Raw genomic sequence first — 18632 nt, forward strand, 5'->3', positions numbered from 1 at the left:
AATGACCTTTCACTTCAGCATATGTAATCACCACTTACTGGATCCATTCCATCAGGCGAACATACTACTAGTGCTCTAATTATTTACAGAGAAATAAAGAATTTGTCGGCAGATTAAAACTACTTGGCCTATGTAGTCTGCCTACATAGACCGAAAGATACAAGATAGATTAGATAGATAGATAGACAGACAGACAGATTGGATGTGGTCAGGATGCGGTCATTCACTATATATACAGTTCCAGTTATCATCCAGAGAGGGCATTCACCACCTGTAGCAAGTAAAAAATAAGTAATGCTTGCTAGAGAGAAGTCCTTAAAGGGGACCTACTGTTTATAGATCTATTGAGCACCTATAGAAATTGCCCCAAAATTGAGCCAGTCAGAACCATTTTTCTATGGCACCATATGAATAGGCCTGGTGCCCTTTCTTAGAGGAAATATTCTTATATCATCCATCCTAGATATTCATGAGCTAAAACCCCTGAAGCAGTCCTTGGTGGGCGAAACGCATTGATGATACAGCACGATTTTTACGGCTTCACAACAAAATCTATATGTATAGGACAGAGGACATCCTAAAGGGAATAACACTGCCCTCTAACCTGCTGCTGCCAAAGTCTCTTCTGGAACAGCTGACATTTACTGCCGCCCTCCCAGGCCGCTGCTGAGTGACAGTCGTGGCTGAGATCCTGCAAGAGGTGCCTCCGAACTTGCAGAGAGTGTCTGTCACTGCCGTCACTGTGATGTCCCACTGCTGCTGCTGCTGCTGGGTGCCCGCCGCTGATGTGCTCCTCTCTCAGTCTCCCCTCAGGCTGTAACGGCGCGAGATCTGCCTGAGAGGAGCTGCTCCCCCTGCCTGCCAGCGGCTGCATCTCCACTTCACAGAGACTGCAGCCGCAGGGAGGGAGCCAGACACTGCCACCAGGCCATATCCTGACACAGACTTTAGAATTACTGTGCAGGGCCAAGGTGGAGGTTGAACCAGTTTAACCTCACCATTAATGGTGGTGGAACCACTCAGTTCCACCCCACCCCCCTTTAATCCCAATATTAAACAACTTTTGACACTTAAATAATAAGTGTTGTTCATGTAGGTTATGTACTAATCACATATTACTAATTCATTTTTTTAATTTTAAGTACGTTTGAGGCACTAGCAGGTGTCCACATCATTAGCGGCAGGTGTACATTTATATTCCTATCTACCCTATACTGTAGGTATTCTAATCCTTACATCCTTATCTACCACTAGCATGAACTGCACGCTGTTCTCTGTTGGAGTGGATACAAACCTGCATCGTGAGCCAGATGCACTAAGCTTCAAAAGTGATAAAATGAAGAGTGATCAACAACCAACCAATCAGCTCCTGCCTGACATTATTAAACACAGTCTGTGACATGGCAGGTAGGAGCTGATTGGCTGGCAGTTTATGACTCTCCATTTTATCACTTTTGAAGCTAAGTGCATCTGGCCCTGTATCCCCTTGAATAGCCTGTGACCCCTACCGCTTACACCTTTCAGGGGCTTATGTGTTTTCCTCATATTAGGACATATATGACTTGGTGTCCAGGCCTGAAGGCCTCCTGTGCATTACATTCTAGCTCTTGCAAGTGTGAATACAAAAACCTAACATCAGAAAACCCTATTCCTGCCGCTATGAAAACGCTGGTGTATTTGCCAGACAGATGGCTGCCATTCGTTCAGCTGTAATATCAGCACCAAAAAAGAAAGTGCAAGTAAAAATCGTGATGAATTTCCAAGCTGTTGCTGCTCTATTCTCTGCATCCGAAAACAGAAGGTTTATTTTATTAAAGGCCGTTCAGAGGGAGAATGTAGCAGCTTCAGATCATGGATTCCCCTCATTATTTACAGATCTGAACTAAGCTTCACAAAGTCCTTGATTCTGGCAGTCATTCGGTCTCATTTCTAGAGCAGAACTTTGACAAACGTAAGAAGAAACACTCTGTGAGGAGTTTCAGGACTTCGCTGTGCTGTGTGATAAATGAGCAGACAGGCCGGCCAGTCATCTTTCTCTGGGGGTTTTTTGTGGAGACTCAATGAAGCCTGCTATAAGAACACCCCATGCTGTTCCAGCTACTGATCTAACATTCCTTAACTCAATAACCAAATTCATTTAACCCTCTCCGAAGCCAGCAGCATCGGGAAAATACCCAGCGGACGCTGGTAATTCCTGGTGCTAACCGGTTAAGGCGCTGAAGGGCATTTAAAGGCAAATCAGAGTAAAAAACAGTAACTGTTAGTAAGTAGGAAAGTAAGTGGTTTTGCTGGAATGCGGCACATTGCATTAAAATCAAAGTAACAAAAAAAATGCTTTCAGCGGAAGGATCCGTTTAGCCAGGTCAGAATTTTTCTTTTTTCTTTTTACACAGTCGGATTATTTTGCATGTGACTTTCATGTCCAATCATGCATCCAAAAACAGGTCAACGCCGGTAGTCTAACCAGATGACAAAAAAAACACTTATTGAGGTAAGAGATAAAGGGCCTTATTCTGGTTCACTCTAAGAGGTAAATTCCTTCTCAAATGGACAAAACCATGTGCACTGCAGGTGGGGCAGATGTAACAGGTGCAGAGAGAATTAGATTTGGGTGAGTTACTGTGTTTCTGTGCAGGGAAAATACTGACTGCTTTATTTTTACACTGCAATATAGATCTCCCTTTAAAGAAAAACCCCACCCAAATCTAATTCTATCTGTACAAGTAACATCTACCCCACCTGCAGTGCACAGGGTTTTGTCCATTTGAGAAGGAATTTGCCTCGGAGTGTGAACCAGAATAAGGCCCAATATTGCAAGAGATGAAGTACTAGTCAATTAACGTCTGTCTTACATTTTACAGGCTGTTTTTTGAAAATTGACAGGAGCTGATTGGTTGGTGCTTTATCTTTGGAAATTTTTATTTCCTCAATTCCACAAGGATCGCTAAATCAGAGAATTTGCAGTGCACTGTGCGGAGAAAGCTACCGTCCAGTCAGAAAATGAAGACGCCTTTGCTATATTGCAAGACAATTGTGAATGGATCGCTACTCATTATCCATTCGTAAATTAATCTGCGATTCCTGAACCATCAAACACGTTTTTGCCATCTGTGCAAATGTGAGTAGGTGAAAGGATTCCACTAACCTGCGACTGAGACAGGGGTTGGAAGTGGTCAGTGGGGTGCGGTGGGGTGAGGCGGGCGAGGCAAGTGAGGCACAGCATTTCCTGTCATACTAACGTATATGCCAGAGTTTTGAATTTATAAAATATGTCAAACATACAAATAAAATATAAAAAAAATCTTATTTTTAATATTCGAATAATTTTTATAGTCAGAACTCTGGAGTAAAAAGTCTATGGCAGGTGAGGCAGTGCCTCACCTGGCTAGCTTTTCTGCACATCTCTAATCAAAACTCATTGAATCTGGTACTTGCCAGGGACTCCTCAGCCATTTACCTCACAACAGGTCCCTGGAAGTGATCATCGCTGACGTCCCAGACTGCCCTCAAAAACATCTGGACATGACTTCGTTTTTTCCAGACACAACTGGAAAACGTCAGGATCCCACCCCCAAACACCAGCTTCCTGTCAGGAAATCTCCGGCCTTGTTGTGTTTATGAGCCCTAGGCATTATCTGCCACTATTTCCGCTCATGCTTGCACAATGCGTACGGTACACATATTTGATAATCTAATTAGCGATCCATGCTGAATTAACCCATTCATTTTTTTAATGTTTTGAGCGATGAAATAAGCCCTGGAGAGTAATAAAGAGGACAGAGAGAGATAAACAACTAACCAATTAGCTGCTAACATGGCCGTTACATTGGTACTTTAGCTCTCTCCACTTTATCATTATCAAAAGCTTAATACATCTGCCCCTATCTGCGTCAATTGAAGCTACCAAAATGCTTATTGCAAAAAGATTGAGTATACCTTGCCAAAACTAGCGGCGTTCACCGGTTGCGTGTCGTTTTTTTCACAGAAATCCAAATAATGCATATAGAGGGCGCTGCGGGGGATACAAACTCCCTCGGCAATCTCGTAGTTCTCTTCCAACCTTCAAAAGAAAAATCCATTTTAGAAGCTGTAAGGAACATCCATTTATTTCAGGGTACAATTCATAATATTAGGTATTATTACAGCAGCTAACAAACACAAAAGTTTGGCATTTAAAAATACTGAAAAGAAAACTTTAAACCAGGGCTGACCAATCCGGACCTCGAGATCTACCAACGGTCCACGTTTTCCAAATCCCCTAGCTGGTGCACAGGTGCGGTCATTACTAACTGTCACATTTTCAAACCTGCTGCATTAGATCCACAGGTTGGCCTGAAACACATGTACTGTTGGTAGATCTTGAGGACAGGTTTGGTCACCCCTGATCTGAAACCACCAGATTTCAAGTTATATTAATACAGTTGGGTAAATGTATTAGTAGCACTTTCAGTGAATGTGGTGGCACACAGTTGGGGCAATGGTATGATGGGGCAATTTGCAGTGAACCATGTCCTAAAATCTTCACTGTCCCAGATTGTGATGGACTTGAGATTTTGGGGTAATGAAGAAGGAAGTCAGGATATTGTCCATCCCACCAACCTGTCCTGTCTTCTCCACGGATCTACTGGACTCATATCTGCCCAATGCCTGAAGCCCTACTCAGCTCACTTCAGTAGGTAAGAAGGCATGATCTGAGACAGGGTGAGCACATCCAGGTCCTTTCCACGAAGGGAAAATAGTCACAACCGTGAGGGCACCCCTGGGCACAACAGTTAAAGTGGCCATACACTGGTCCAACTTCTCAGAGCAGCGTAGGACCATCCGGTCCACCGTGAGCCGCCTGGGACCTTCCTGGGTGGCAAGATCGCATGTAATACATTGCAGGCGTTTTTTTGCACATGCGATGTATCGCATGCGACCCCTTTCCCCACTGCCGTGAGGGGACCAAACCCGGAGATCATATGTGCAGCACATATGATCTTTGGATCTGATCCGATGCGCACGCCGGGGCTGCTCATTGGATCAGATGTCAACTCAAGTCAAAACACATCCAATTTGGCCATTTTTATGTCCAGATCTGTCAGATAAAAACAGGCCAAATCAGACCTCTCTATGAGGGCCTTAACCCCTTGAGTGGTGAACTTAAAGGCAGCGAATGGTGGCGGCAGAAAATTTCCGGGCATACCACCGAAGTGGTTAAGAGATCCCCCCCTCATTGCCTAATTTTATTGTTTTCATTGGTTATAAGCCATCAATTAATATTCTATTTAATATAATAGTAAGTAGGACAGGTTATAGGGGCAGTATGTGCATGTTCTACCCATTTACACTCTAAGATGTTACATGGTACAGTACAGTAGAAATGTTTTTCGGTTACTGGTACGTTTCAGATTGACATTATTAAAAAAGGCATCTAAGTGCCACCCCCAAACAAGTGCCACCCCTAGGCACATGGATTACGTGCCTAATGGGAAATCCCCCATTTATTGTTTCCAGTGTTTATTATTTTATATAATGCTTATATAATCTATAGCGCTTCCCGCTGAATATTTCTAGTCCTTCACTTCACTCCCTGCCCCAGCGTGGACTATCTGTTGGCCTGATTCAGAAACGTACACATTTTGCATCTGCAAATTTGTACGCAGCAGCTGTGTGAAAATATGCAAATGTCTCCCCTGCCTGGATTTATTCTGAGAAGCCCATTGGATGTATATTGCAAATCCAAATGGCTGTGCTCTAAAATGCAGACTCTGTTGCAGATCAGTTGATTAGATAAGTAACGTTCCAATAACACCCAATTACAGCGGCTGTAAGCAACCGGTAGGGTATACACTTGCTGATGCTGGAGAGTGACAGGGACAGGGAAAGCAGGGGCATGTTAACGTTGGCTTCAGCCATCTGTGCATGCACAGACAATGGAGGGGTCCATTAACGACCCATGGGAGCGCTCATCGGGCGTCTTGTAAAGCATACACACTGGGCAATAAAATAAGTGATATCGCTCAGAAGGGCTCGGGCTGGGTGATTTTGACTAAGCTACAGTATTTGGCTTAGTCAGAATCAAGATGTAGTTAATCCGTTGGCTGCCATGCCCAGCTGGTTAAGCCGAATACATTGTGTGCGGCGGCTAAGTCAAAAATGCCTTATCTGTGATGGGGCTGCGCATTGCTATAGCTTGCGGTGGGTGTATACACTGTGCGATTGTGGCTAACCTTCTAGGCAAGTTTGACAAATCGCACCATATTCGCTGCCTAGCAAGCACCTCAATGACGCACCGCCGAAAGGCCGCCCCTCCCGGCCTTCAAAAATAATCACCCCCCTCATGTGTACACGGCTTAACTGTCAATAACTTTTCAAATAAATCCTCTGTGACCATTGTTACCAATGTCTAGTGGGACTCATGGTTAGATCGCACATAATCGCCGCGGTCAGCTGTCGCAACCAGGTCCTGTATCTCCTACATTGGTTAAGTCTGTGCAAAAACAGTTATCTCTCAGTATGATATACTCAAAAGGAAGAAATCAGTTAAAGTACAATTTTGCCACTATTTAAATAAATACTGATAATAAAAAAAAAACTGGAATAATAATAATAATAATCCAGTTTTTCACTTTAAATAAGAGACCTTATAGAGGCATCAGATGCTGCTAATTATGTTATGTTGCGGCTAATGATTGCACCCATCTACCTCTTCCTTTGCACGTAGTCATTAGCTGGACTTTGTGTAAAAACCGCTATTATACCTGAACTGTTTAATGATCACTAACCCACCCCATACTCTCCTTTGTCCATTTACAAACAATCTAAGGCCAGATATAGCTCTCTGTCAGAGTATGGACTCGCTGGCTATGTATAAGGGGTTTATATATTCCTGTGATGCGCGGTGGAATAACATCATTTATCCTTTGAAGACAGGAATTTTAATTGACCGAAACGTTAGCAGTTTTTTTATATTTACTGGTGACTAGTTGCTAAGCGCGGACAGTTGAATGTGTTTGGTATGTGCGTATAATTAGATTTAACAGACACAAGAAGAAGTGATGTCATAGTTCACAAGGAAAGGAGGCTTGCAGATAATAAAGTGTTGGAATTTGTTGGTATACAATGCCACAATGCTAAATTTTGGCCAGAATTAAGCAAAATAATTGCCCATTGCTTATCATGTGCCTGGCCTGGAGCATAAACCTGGTAAATGGTTAACTGGTCTAAAATACTGTACTCCAATTACTGCATGTTATTGAGATTTTTAACCCTTTGAGTGCCAACATCTTTGCATTTCTCACATTTGTTATATAAATTCATATAGAAAAAATGTGTTAAACCTTTACATGTAAACAGTGGCGTAACTACAAATTTTTCTCCCCCCTGCCACAAATTGGGGCAGCGCCCCCCGCCCCCAAACCCCCCACAACTGTAATATACAGTTGTGCTCATAAGTTTACATACCCTAGCAGAATTTGTGATTTTCTGGTGATTTGTCAGACAATATAAATGATAACAGACTTTTCTTTCAGTCACGGTTAGTGGTTGGGTGAAGCCATTTATTGTCAAACAACTGTGTTTACTCTTTTTACAACATAATGACAACAGAAACTACCAAAATGGCCCTGATCAAAAGTTTACATACCCCAGTTCTTAATAATGTGTATTGCCCCCAGTGGCGTAACTACATTTTGGGCGCCCCCCCCCCCCCCGCCGTTAAAGGGAGGGCGCCCAGCCACTCACCCGCCCCGCCGCAGTCTTACCTAGGTTCAGTACGCGCTGGTCCCGGCTCCCTTCTTCTGCTTTGAGGACCACCACAAAATGTCCGCCCCCATACAGCAGACAGTTTCAGAGAACTGTGTGCTATATGGGGGCGGCCATTTTGTGGTGGTCCTCAGTAGAAGAAGGGAGCCGGGACCGGACCAGCGCATACTGAACACAGGTAAAGACTGGGGATGGGGGGGTTTGTGGGGGTTGGTGCGGCGGGGTGTAACGTAACTATAGCACTGCAGCCCCCGGTGCCCGCACATGCATAGCGCCCCCCCCCCGCGGTCGCGGGGGCTGCGGTGCTATAGTTACGCCCCTGATTGCCCCATTTGACATCAATGACAGTTTGAAGTCTTTTGTGGTAGTTGTGGATGAGGCTCTTTATTTTCTCAGATGGTAAAGCTGCCCATTTTTCTTGGCTAAAAGCCTCCAGTTCCTGTAAATTTTAGGGCTGTCTTGCATGAACTGCACATTTGAGATCTTCCCAGAGTGGCTCAATGATATTGAGGTCAGGAGATTGAGATGGCCATTTCAGGACCTTCACTTTATTCTGCTGTAGCCAATGACAGGTCAATTTGGTCTTGTACTTTGGATCATTGTCATGTTGGAACGTCCAAGTACGTCCCATGCGCAGCTTCCAGGCTGATAAGTGCAAATTTTCCTCCATTATTTTCTGATAACATGCTGCATTCATCTAGCCATCAATTCTGACCAAGTTTCCAGTGCCTTTGTATCTCACACATCCTGGCAGGTGTACCTGAATGTGATTTGCTTTCCACAAAATCTCTCATTTTCCACTTCTTAATTAGAGTTTGAACACTGCTGATTGTCATTCTCAATTGCTTGGATATCTTTTTATATCCCTTTCCTGTTTTATACAGTTCAATTACCTTTTCCCGCAGAGCCTTTGACAATTCTTTTGCTTTCCCCCGTGACTCAGAATCCAGACATGTCAGTGCAGCACTGGATGAAAGATGCAAGGGTCTTTCAGGAGACCAGAAACTCACTGACCTTTTATACACACACTGATTACAAGCAAACAGATCACAGGTGAGGATGGTTACCTTTAGTAGCCATTCAAACCCGTTTGTGTCAACTTGTGTGCATGCTATCAGGCCAAAATCTTCAGGGTATGTAAACTTTTGATCAGGGTCATTTGGGTAGTTTCTGTTGTCATTATGATTTAAAAAGAGTAAACACAGTTGTTTGACAATAAATGGCTTCACTCACCCACTAACCATGATTGAAAGAAAAGTTTGTGAGTTATCATTCATATTCTCTGACAAATGGCCAGAAAATCACAAATTCTGGTAGAGTATGTAAACTTCCTGAGGAAGCCGGAGGCATAACTTTCTGGGGAAACGCGTTGAGCTCCACTAAATCGGTCCACCATCTCTGAAAATACAGTGACCTGTCCTATCCACCCACAGATGTCCCTCGCCATTAACATCTGGACCAATTTCTTTGGGATAATTGCATGATCCCTAATTCTTCCAGCAAGTAAGAGGAGGACTGCATAAAGTGGGAACCTTGAGCCCTTAAAAAAATATAGGGCAATCCGGCACTATCACGTCACCCCTGTCTGGATACATCCAAATAGCGACCAGACCAATCAGGATGGTAATATAAACCCCTGTCAGCAATATATGATTCACATACCAATTTTATCAATTTTGTGATTAGCTGACTTAGTGGCGCCCTCTCATGACCCAGCACTCTAGGCAGGCGTCTAAGGGTAGAGCCAGCCCTGGGAGTGCCTCTAGTGAGTCCAAGTATGTCATTCTTAATTACCAATCACCACTCCTCCCCCTTATTAAATTAAAACCAATAGAACACTGTATATCAGAGATATAAATATATATCTTTACCATTGCAGAGTGGCTGGGGTGGAGTGCGGTTTCGATGCCCTGTTTTCCTTTTCTTCGTCTGCTAGAAAATGCAGGAGAAGCAGGTTAATATTTTCACTTTATTTTACCAGTATTACTCGCTTTTAGTATTGTTTATTATTTAATGTTGATATTATTGGGAACATGACTATTTCAATTAAACTGTGGTGCCCCCTGTAGGCATAGTCAAGAATTACAAGCTTATGTAACATAAGTGGGTATGGGTCATAGGGTCAACAATAAGAAGCTTGATAGTCAATAGGTCTACCACTATTGGTCGACAAGCCATAGGTCAACACATTAAAAGGTTTGACAGTGTCAAAATGTCAGGTTTGCCTAGTTTGAAATTCAGGGTTGCCTAGTTTTAAAGTCTCCTTTCTGGGAGAAGTCCGGAGAGGAGACTGTCAGCAGCACTTCGGGGGCAGGGCCTGATGTAGATTTAATCAAGGCCCGCCCCCAGTATGGCATATCCCGAAATTTGCAGGTCATCGATGAGAGGGCGAGGATAAATGGCACAATTTGCATCTTTGGCACCACCCCGAAAAGCTGCAGATCTTGGGAAATTAACGCTGCTGCAGGGGAGATGCAGGGGGGGGGGGGTATATGGGAGGGTTGCCCACCTTTCCTTGGGGGCCAGGAGGGGGACCCGATTTATGGGAGCCTCCCGGCCATTCCAGAAGGGTAGGCAACCTGCTGAAATTCACATTGACAAACTCATTTAACATTACCACTAAGCTGCGCCACAGCCATAACATCATGGCAGTGCGCTCTGTGCTTTGCCTGCTGAATACAACCCATGACAACATGACTGTCTCTTGGATGTACAGCTTCAGGGGTGTCTCTGCAGTAATGCCGCTGGCTCCAGGGTATTGTCAGCCATCAGAGCCATCTTAAAAGCAAAAATGCAGGAACAGGAACCAAAAGCAAAAAAATCAAAACATGCCCATAGTGCTGTGTTGAGCTGTCTCTCCACATGCTTACATATGGTGAATGATGGTAAGCTCTCTGATTGGTAGATGGCACCAGCCTTCCACCAATCCGTATATGGCAGCAACTCACTGGCTAGCTGCAGGCTGGGAGGCTGGTAGAGAAGCTGCCTTGCAGCTCTGATTGTGTGACCCAGCTGCTCAATGACCCCTAGTATTGTGGGGGCCCTAGGCAGATGCCCATTGTAGCTATACTTTAAGATGGCCCTGGCAGCTATCTAATGAAGGTGATTCAGTGTGCCAGATCCTTCCTCTTGTTTCACAGCATTGTCCCAAGTATCCCGTAGAGGTCCTTAGTACAAATGAGTATGGTGGCCTACTGAACTGGATATAGCGGATTTCTAGGGCAGTTTAACCACTGCTGTTCTAGTCTATGATGGAAAATCTCAATAGAAATATTTACTTTCTTCATTAGAAGCATTGCCCAAGGATGTGTGGCTGGAATACCGCTTGTTTTCACTTTCACTGAGACACCGTTCAATCCAGCTTTCTGTAAAAGAATAAGTACAACTTCATAAACAAGTCAAATAAAAAAAAAAAATCTGTAATTAATTAACACCAGTAACTACTGTCCAGGCCCAGGTATATTAGCACTGTACTCAGGGGACAATCCTGAGGGAAAATGGTACTGTGGGGAATCCTAGGAAAGACTGGAACAAGTCAGACAGTCCAGTGGCATTGGTAAAATATGAGGAGTTTAATCTGAGATTGGAACGGCGGTCAGATATAAAGGTAGGGTGTGATAACAGATACACAGTGGCCAATGAGGCTATGGGGCTATGTGCTACTGTATGGAGGGCCAACCAGAGAGCTGTGCTGGACTGTGAGGCCACGCCCCCTACAAGACCAGTACCACATATTCTCCTGCACTGGGTGTCATTAGGCATGCCACTGGTGATGTGTGAGATGTTGGTGCATTCTGGATAGCAATAATAATAACAACCTACACGTTATAAAGGCACATTGGTATCTTGCAAATGTTTGCTTTAAATCTTTCTACAATATTTAACTTGCATATTTGCTTTTTGCTGCTTAGTAGCTCTTTATGTATATTTCTCAGGACATTTATCTGGAGCAGGAACCTGATTGAAGAGGGTGTCCCAGGACAACTACAATTTATTAAATGTTTGGTGTACAGAATACAGTACTAGTTTTAAAAAGGGCAGACATTTTTGGACAGGATTAGTTGAACATACATTCATAAATTTTACGCAGAATTAGTCAAAAGTAGCAATCAAAGTAAAGTTTTCCTGACATATTGCGGTGGCGTCACTGGAGTCCAGACAACACCCCCCTCCCCGACCCCCCTTCCTTGTTGGTGGTCCTTTACTATACAAAGGCTGCAGGGAGATTTCCAGTACAGCAAGTGAAAGGCAAGAGTTGTTCTTTCAAGCTCTTTTTGGGGAGAACCAATCAAAGTTATGTCGCAAACATAACTACAAAAACACTCAGCATATCGTGTTATGACAAAATATAACAAATGGAGGGATTATATGGCAGCAAAAAGAGAGCTCACAGGGGCATACCAAAGCACCTCTGCTCATTTGTTAAATAAATAAATGAAAGACGTTGTAAGACTTTTTGATCATTTACATAAATTGTATGACGCACTAAAACAGCAATCAGTCTGGTTGCCAAGGATCCTTCACTGTGAATGCATTGGCCCTCAGAATGTTCACAAGAGCATAATGGAGGCTGCATAGGCAGTGCAGCACCAGCAAATGCCTTGTGAGGGGTAGGCCAGAATTTGTGGTGCTTTTCCTATATTTTTTTTTTATGGGGTGCCGATGATGCTGTCATCTGCCCTTTATGATTATCACAGATTAAAACTACAGTACTAAGGGCTAAAGTTGAAAAAGTTGGCTACCATGCAGACACACAAAACTGAGCCTCACTACCTACTGGAACGCTTGTAAAGCCAGCATTGATCAAACAAACTGTACAGTCTCCTCTATGACACGGTTGCCTACTTTTAAAGTCTCCTCTCCGGGAGAGGCCCGGAGAGGAGACTGTCAACAGCAATTTAGGGTGCCCCCCAGTCAGTGCCAGATTAAGCCTTCGGGGGGCCCGGGGCACTTTAGACAGGGGGGCCCCCTTGCACTTGTCATTACTGGCCGCAAACTGCATAGGAGAATATTACACTGTCAAAACACAGAGTAAAGGCAGTATAAACTTGGTCAATGGGTAACTGCAGGGGATATATATACACAGTAGATATAGATATATATATATAGATAGATAGAGAGAGAGAGAGAGAGAGATGTGTGGTAAGTGGCACTCCTTTGGACTTCACAAAAATGACTATGCAGACACAATCAGCTCCAACATTTCAGATTTTACTCAGTTTTCAAGGATAGAACCATGTCTTTGAGTGCAGCACCCGGGCAGTTGTCATGTGTATCTTGGAGTGCCGGTAACTATATATATATATATATATATATATATATATATATATATATATATATATATATATATATATATATATACAGGTTGAGTATCCTGTATCCGAATATCCGTTATCCGAATTATTCCGAAAACCATACATTCCAGAAAGTGAAAAAAATAATAATTTTTTGCTAAAAACTCACTGTGGACATTTGTAACAGCACTACTGGTGACATGATATGCAACTGGCACTATATATGTGCAAGAAAATGATTGCTTGGCATTCAAATTCAATATCTGAGATAGTACACAAATTTTGTTTCATGTTTTGAAACCTTGTTTTTTGAACAAATAAAATATATTTGTGTGTATTTTATGTGGTAATAAAATATATTTGTGTGTATTTTATGTGTTTATACAGCATACATGCAAGATACTTCAAAATACATAATTGAAATATTAAAATATTCCGAAATACGGAATAATCCGTTATCCAAAATTCTCCTGGTCCCGAGCATTTTGGATACGGGATACTCAACCTGTATATATATATACATCCAAATAAGTAGCACTCAGGAGACTTGTTCTGCAGGTAAAAGCAAATGTTGTTTATTCCAACATGTTTTGAGCGGGTCTGCTCGTCAGCAGACCCGCTCGAAACATGTTGGAATAAACAACATTTGCTTTTACCTGCAGAACAAGTCTCCTGAGTGCTACTTATTTAGATGCATGTTTAAAGTTGATCTTCAGCTTATAGGAGGCACCGGAGCAATTATTTCCTCTCAGGAAGCGAGTGCCAGGAATTGGACTTATATATATATATATATATATATATATATATATACATACACACACACATACACACACCCACCACATGAAAAGCCTGTGTTTGTCCCAGTGCTGCCTCTGATTAAAAACCCTCCCATGACTAGGCTGCTACTGCTGTTCTCCATGGGCCTGAGAAGCATGTAATGAGCTCCACCAATCAGAGCTCAGCACATACGTCTCAGCCTCTGCCCTCTCGTGCAAAGTGTCATGGGACTTAGTCAACTCTTAGTAATGCACTGCACACTTGTGCAATCAGTGTGCCTTGGCTCCCGATGCTCAGCACCATTAATCATTGTCATATTGGCAAATAGGTGAAACTGCAGCACTACCCCACTGCCATGCACAAAACCTTCAGCTAAAAAAAAAAAATTTGGGGGGGGAAAATACATGCCAACCACAAGGGGCCCCTAGCTAGAGGGGGGTCCAGGGGTACTGACCCCTTGTGCCCCCATTATAATCCGGCCCTGCCCCCAGTACTGCATATCATGCAATTTGCAGGTCTTTGAGGGGGAAATGGTCATCTGTCAGACCAGACTTAGGTCTACAGTCATTAGGTCGACCCGGAAGGTCGACTGTCCCCAAGGTCGACAGGGTTAAAGGTCGACAGGGTTAAAGGACGACATGGCTCAAGGTCGACATGGGCCAAGGTCGACATGATTTTAGGTCGATAGTCATTAGGTCAACATGAGTTTTTCACTGTTTTTTGAGCCGACATGTGCCGACAGGCGGTATTTCATGCCCTACCATCCACTAGGGCGTGTTGGGAAAATAAAATAGTGTGCCGAGCGCAGCGAGCCACCGTCCCCGAAGCATTGCGAGCGAATTGAGCGAAGCGAGGGGCTGTGGTTCAACTCCAACTGTGTCCATGTCGACTGTGTCTACATTCGGGTAAAAAAACAGTGAAAAACTCATGTCGACCTAAAACCATGTCGACCTTAAGTCATATCGACCTTGAGCCATGTCGACCTTTAACCCTGTCGACCTTGGGGACAGTCGACCTTCCGGGGTCGACCTAATGACTGTAGACCTAAGTCTGTTCTGACAGATGTACCGCTTCCCTTTGAGGAGGGTCTAGGGCTAAATTATGTGATTTGCATCTTTAGCCTCACCCCTTCTTCCTGAAAAGCCACGAAGCGCAGTCATTTACACTGCGACCAGGGACATGCGGGGGGTGCCACCGGAGGGTAGGCAACCCTGCTCTATGCTAATCTGAGACACATTACAATATGTCCCAACGGTTGTAGCAATGGCACCACACACATTATGAGAAAATAACTAAATTAGTTTCAATTGTTTCTCAAACCAAACCATTCAACTGGTTCTAGCATTTAAAACATTTGCTATAAATAATCAAACTTTAGAAAGTAAAAAAAAGATGGTGTCAGAATTGTAAAAAAGGCAATTAGAGTCAAACATGTCCAGGCTCGTTTAAATGTGTTAAGGTGGGTACAAACCTAAAGATTTATCTGTCCAATCTGTCTGGAGGAAACAAAAATCTTGAAATGTAATAGAGCAAAAGACAATCACCATTTACTCCCAAATGCTGGTATATGGACAATTGTTCTCATAATTTTATTAAATCAAACAGATGTAACTAATTTGTGTGAGCGACCTTTGTCCTTTTTCCAGCATTTGGGAGCAAATGTTTGATTGTCATTTGGTCAATTACATTGCCAGATTTGGTACTCTTTACCTAGAACGGCACCCGCGATTAGCATCGCGGGCGTCGGGGGTAAAAAATCGCGGGCATCGCGGGTACATAAAAAACGGGTGCGACGCGATGCCCGCGATTTTCCCATAGGAATCAATGTTAAAAGTCAGATTGGACGCGATTTTAGTGTTAAATGCCTCAATGCCCGCGATTTTTACATAGGAAACAATGTTAAATGGGCCACAGAGCCCTAATAGTCCCCCTGAAGTCTTAAATGGCCCCCACAATTTTTGCCGCCACCCCACGATCAACGTGAACCCGAAGCGTGGCGAGCGCAGCAAGCCCGCGAGGGGCAGCGGTACGCGTCCTCCGACCTTTTCATACCCCCACTATCCACGTCGGCGTGGAGCTGAGAATAGAATAGTGTGGCGAGCGCAGCGAGCCACCGAGCCCGAAGCGTGGCGAGCGCAGCGAGCCCCGCGAGGGGACGCGGATACCTTAACAGTTATACGCGTCCCCTCGCGGGCTTCACAGGTGTCCGTGGCGACGCTGCGCTCGCCACGCTTCGGGTTGACGTTGATCGTGGGGTGCCGTTAAAAATTGTGGGGGCCATTTCAGACTTCAGGGGGACTATTAGGGCTCTGTGGCCCATTGAGGCATTGAACACTAAAATCGCGTCCAATCTTACTTTTAACATTGGTCCCTATGGGAAATCGCGGCCATCGCATCGCACCCGTTTTTTAGTGCATTCGATGGTCGCGATGGGCGCCGTTCTAGGTAAAGAGTACCCCAGATTTTTGTTTCCACCAAATAGATTGGACAGATAAATCTTTAGGTGTGTACCCAGCACTAGAGAAGAGGTTCCCAAAGTGGTTCCCATGTGGTCCTAAAGGCATCCCAACAGCTCAGGCTTTAAGTATATCCAGGCTTGGCCACAGGTGACTTAATTAATAGCTCAGTCAATTTGATTTAAACATCTGTGCTGAGCCATGGACATACTTAAACCCAGGGCCGGTGCTAGGGTGTCCGGCGCCCTCCTGCAAACCATACATTTTGCGCCCTTTCACATTGCCATTGCAACAAGCTGCAGCCTGATTGTGGGAGTATGCAATCCTATGGAGGATCTCGGGTGCATGTACATGTATGCATACACCATCTCAGTGCTGTGTCCGCAAAATGTTGCAGGCACTAAAGGTGCCCATACATGCTGCGAGAATCGCATACGTTATGGGCTAGATCGTATCGCACGGCATGCATGCAATGTGTGTGCGATGCGATCCGAAAGCAGTACAAAAAGTATATGCAGCACATACTTTTTGTACTGTGCGATGTGATGCCTGATTGCAGCGTGTATGGCCACTTTTAGGCACATAACCCAGCCCATTATTTAAAAAGTGTCTAAATTAATATGAAAAAATCTACAATTATGAAAAAATTTGTTATAAACATGTATAATAAAAAACTCACTGTTCTTTTACGGTTTAACTCTTGTGCAGTCCTTCCTCTTCTATCTGGCAGGACACTGAGGATGCCACTACACCCCTCTCGTGACTGAGGGGGAAAGGAGGGGGAGAAGGAGGAAATGGAAGAAGAGGGGAGGAGATAGAGGGGGCGGAGTGTTGAGGACTGGCAGTGGCACTGGCACAGCACACTAAGAAGAGGGAAGGAAGGGGAGGCGGCGCTGCTGCTTGTGCGTCATTTGACTGACAGCTGACAGGCGCAGGGAGCAATGGGTAGGGGGCGGATCCGGACATGACATGTCATCTAGGCATTCACAGTGCTACATGCCTCAGCGCAAAAGTCAGTGAGGAAGAGGGGGCAGGTCGCAGGAGGAGGACAGTGTGTGCGCGGTGCAGGGAGCTGCTCAGCCTCTCCATACTGCCGGCTACTGTCAGACAGGCGCTGCTGGCGGCAATGACAGTGAGGGCTGAGGCAGCTTTAGCAGAGCAGGGAGGTAGACAGCGCCTTTTCAGCATGGCGCCTCCCTGCTTTGCAGGAGCTGCTGAGTGGGTAGCGCCGGCCCTGCTTAAACCTTGACCATTCGGGTGCCTTGATGACTGCATTTTATAGTGTTAATTTGAACTCCAAAGGGTCATTCAATGCTGGACGATATTTCCAATTGCTGGGAATATCATCCGTTTTCAATGAGAATACAATCTATTGAATGTTCAGTTCTGATCTTCCGACTTTCGGAAACAGTCTAAAAGTCGATACAAATTTTGTCAGAAATCACAGCTAATTAGACAATTCAGCGGCCGTTTCCGACAATGCAGATTCGACTTTTAAAATAGTCAAATATGCAGTAGCAAGTCCTGGAGGAAAACTTTGATTGTAAACTTTGAATGCAAAGTCTAGAGCGGTAATGTTTGCTTTCCAAATAACAAATAAAGTTGAAAACACCATAAAATAAACAGTAGACGTGTACGTATGAGCAAGGTGAAAAGGCTAAACGTTTTCATGTTTATATTAATCATTTGTAACGAAGCTGTGAACACAGACGTCAAACTTAATCTTCAAGCCTGACCTTGGAACTCATGTCAACAACCTAATAACTATAAAATACACATTAGATTAATTGATACCTGTCAAAATTGAACATAGGGAGTATTTGTGTATTAAGGAAGTAATATTGTAAGCTACAAAAGGGAAGACTGATATGAAAGCTTACACATCATCTGTGTAATATGGTGACTCTACATTAATAAATAATGATGTTAATAAAAATAATAATTAGAACATTGGTGGTATTCCAATAGCATTGCTTATGTCTCGAGCAGAGTATGAAATACAAATAAAACATATTTGATTGGTCTGACAACACTTCCAGATTGGTCATGTTTCAAACTGGTCAGCCCGTCATATCGATATACATGGTGAGCGCTGGCGGACGGACAGCGACACGTGTGCGTCTCACGCACTCGCGCTTCCAATTGCCAAGAATGGGTCACGCGAGTGTCTTGTGCGCCCGCACCTCATTCTGGCGGGCGGTGGGGACGGGGGGACTTTAATGAAAGCGGCTCCATCTGTACAATATACAATGTAAAAAAGCAAGCAAGTAGGTAATTTGTTTCTGTAACTAGCAATTGCAATAGTGACACCTGGAGGATAAAGACTGCTCTGCATTCACCTAAGTAAATGCTTTGTAGA

General features: G+C 44.0%; 1 protein-coding gene across 3 annotated transcripts in view; it reads right to left on the reverse strand.

The window, feature by feature from the left end:
- RFX4 (regulatory factor X4) overlaps window positions 1–18632 on the reverse strand; it is a 106953-nt gene that overhangs the window by 52963 nt on the left and 35358 nt on the right. For 2 of the 3 annotated variants that reach the window (XM_083181666.1, XM_083181664.1), the window contains exons 2-4: window positions 11025–11111; window positions 9618–9678; window positions 3937–4060 (exon numbers count right to left, since the gene is read on the reverse strand). In XM_083181666.1, the coding sequence (XP_083037792.1) occupies window positions 3937–4060; window positions 9618–9678; window positions 11025–11111 (272 nt within the window). Of the gene's footprint in view, window positions 1–604; window positions 879–3936; window positions 4061–9617; window positions 9679–11024; window positions 11112–18632 lie in introns of those variants that run through there. The other variant, XM_083181665.1, reaches the window with a different exon arrangement.

Source organism: Crinia signifera, chromosome 4 (assembly GCF_055691185.1).
Source record: "Crinia signifera chromosome 4, ASM5569118v1, whole genome shotgun sequence".
Taxonomy (NCBI): domain Eukaryota; kingdom Metazoa; phylum Chordata; class Amphibia; order Anura; family Myobatrachidae; genus Crinia; species Crinia signifera.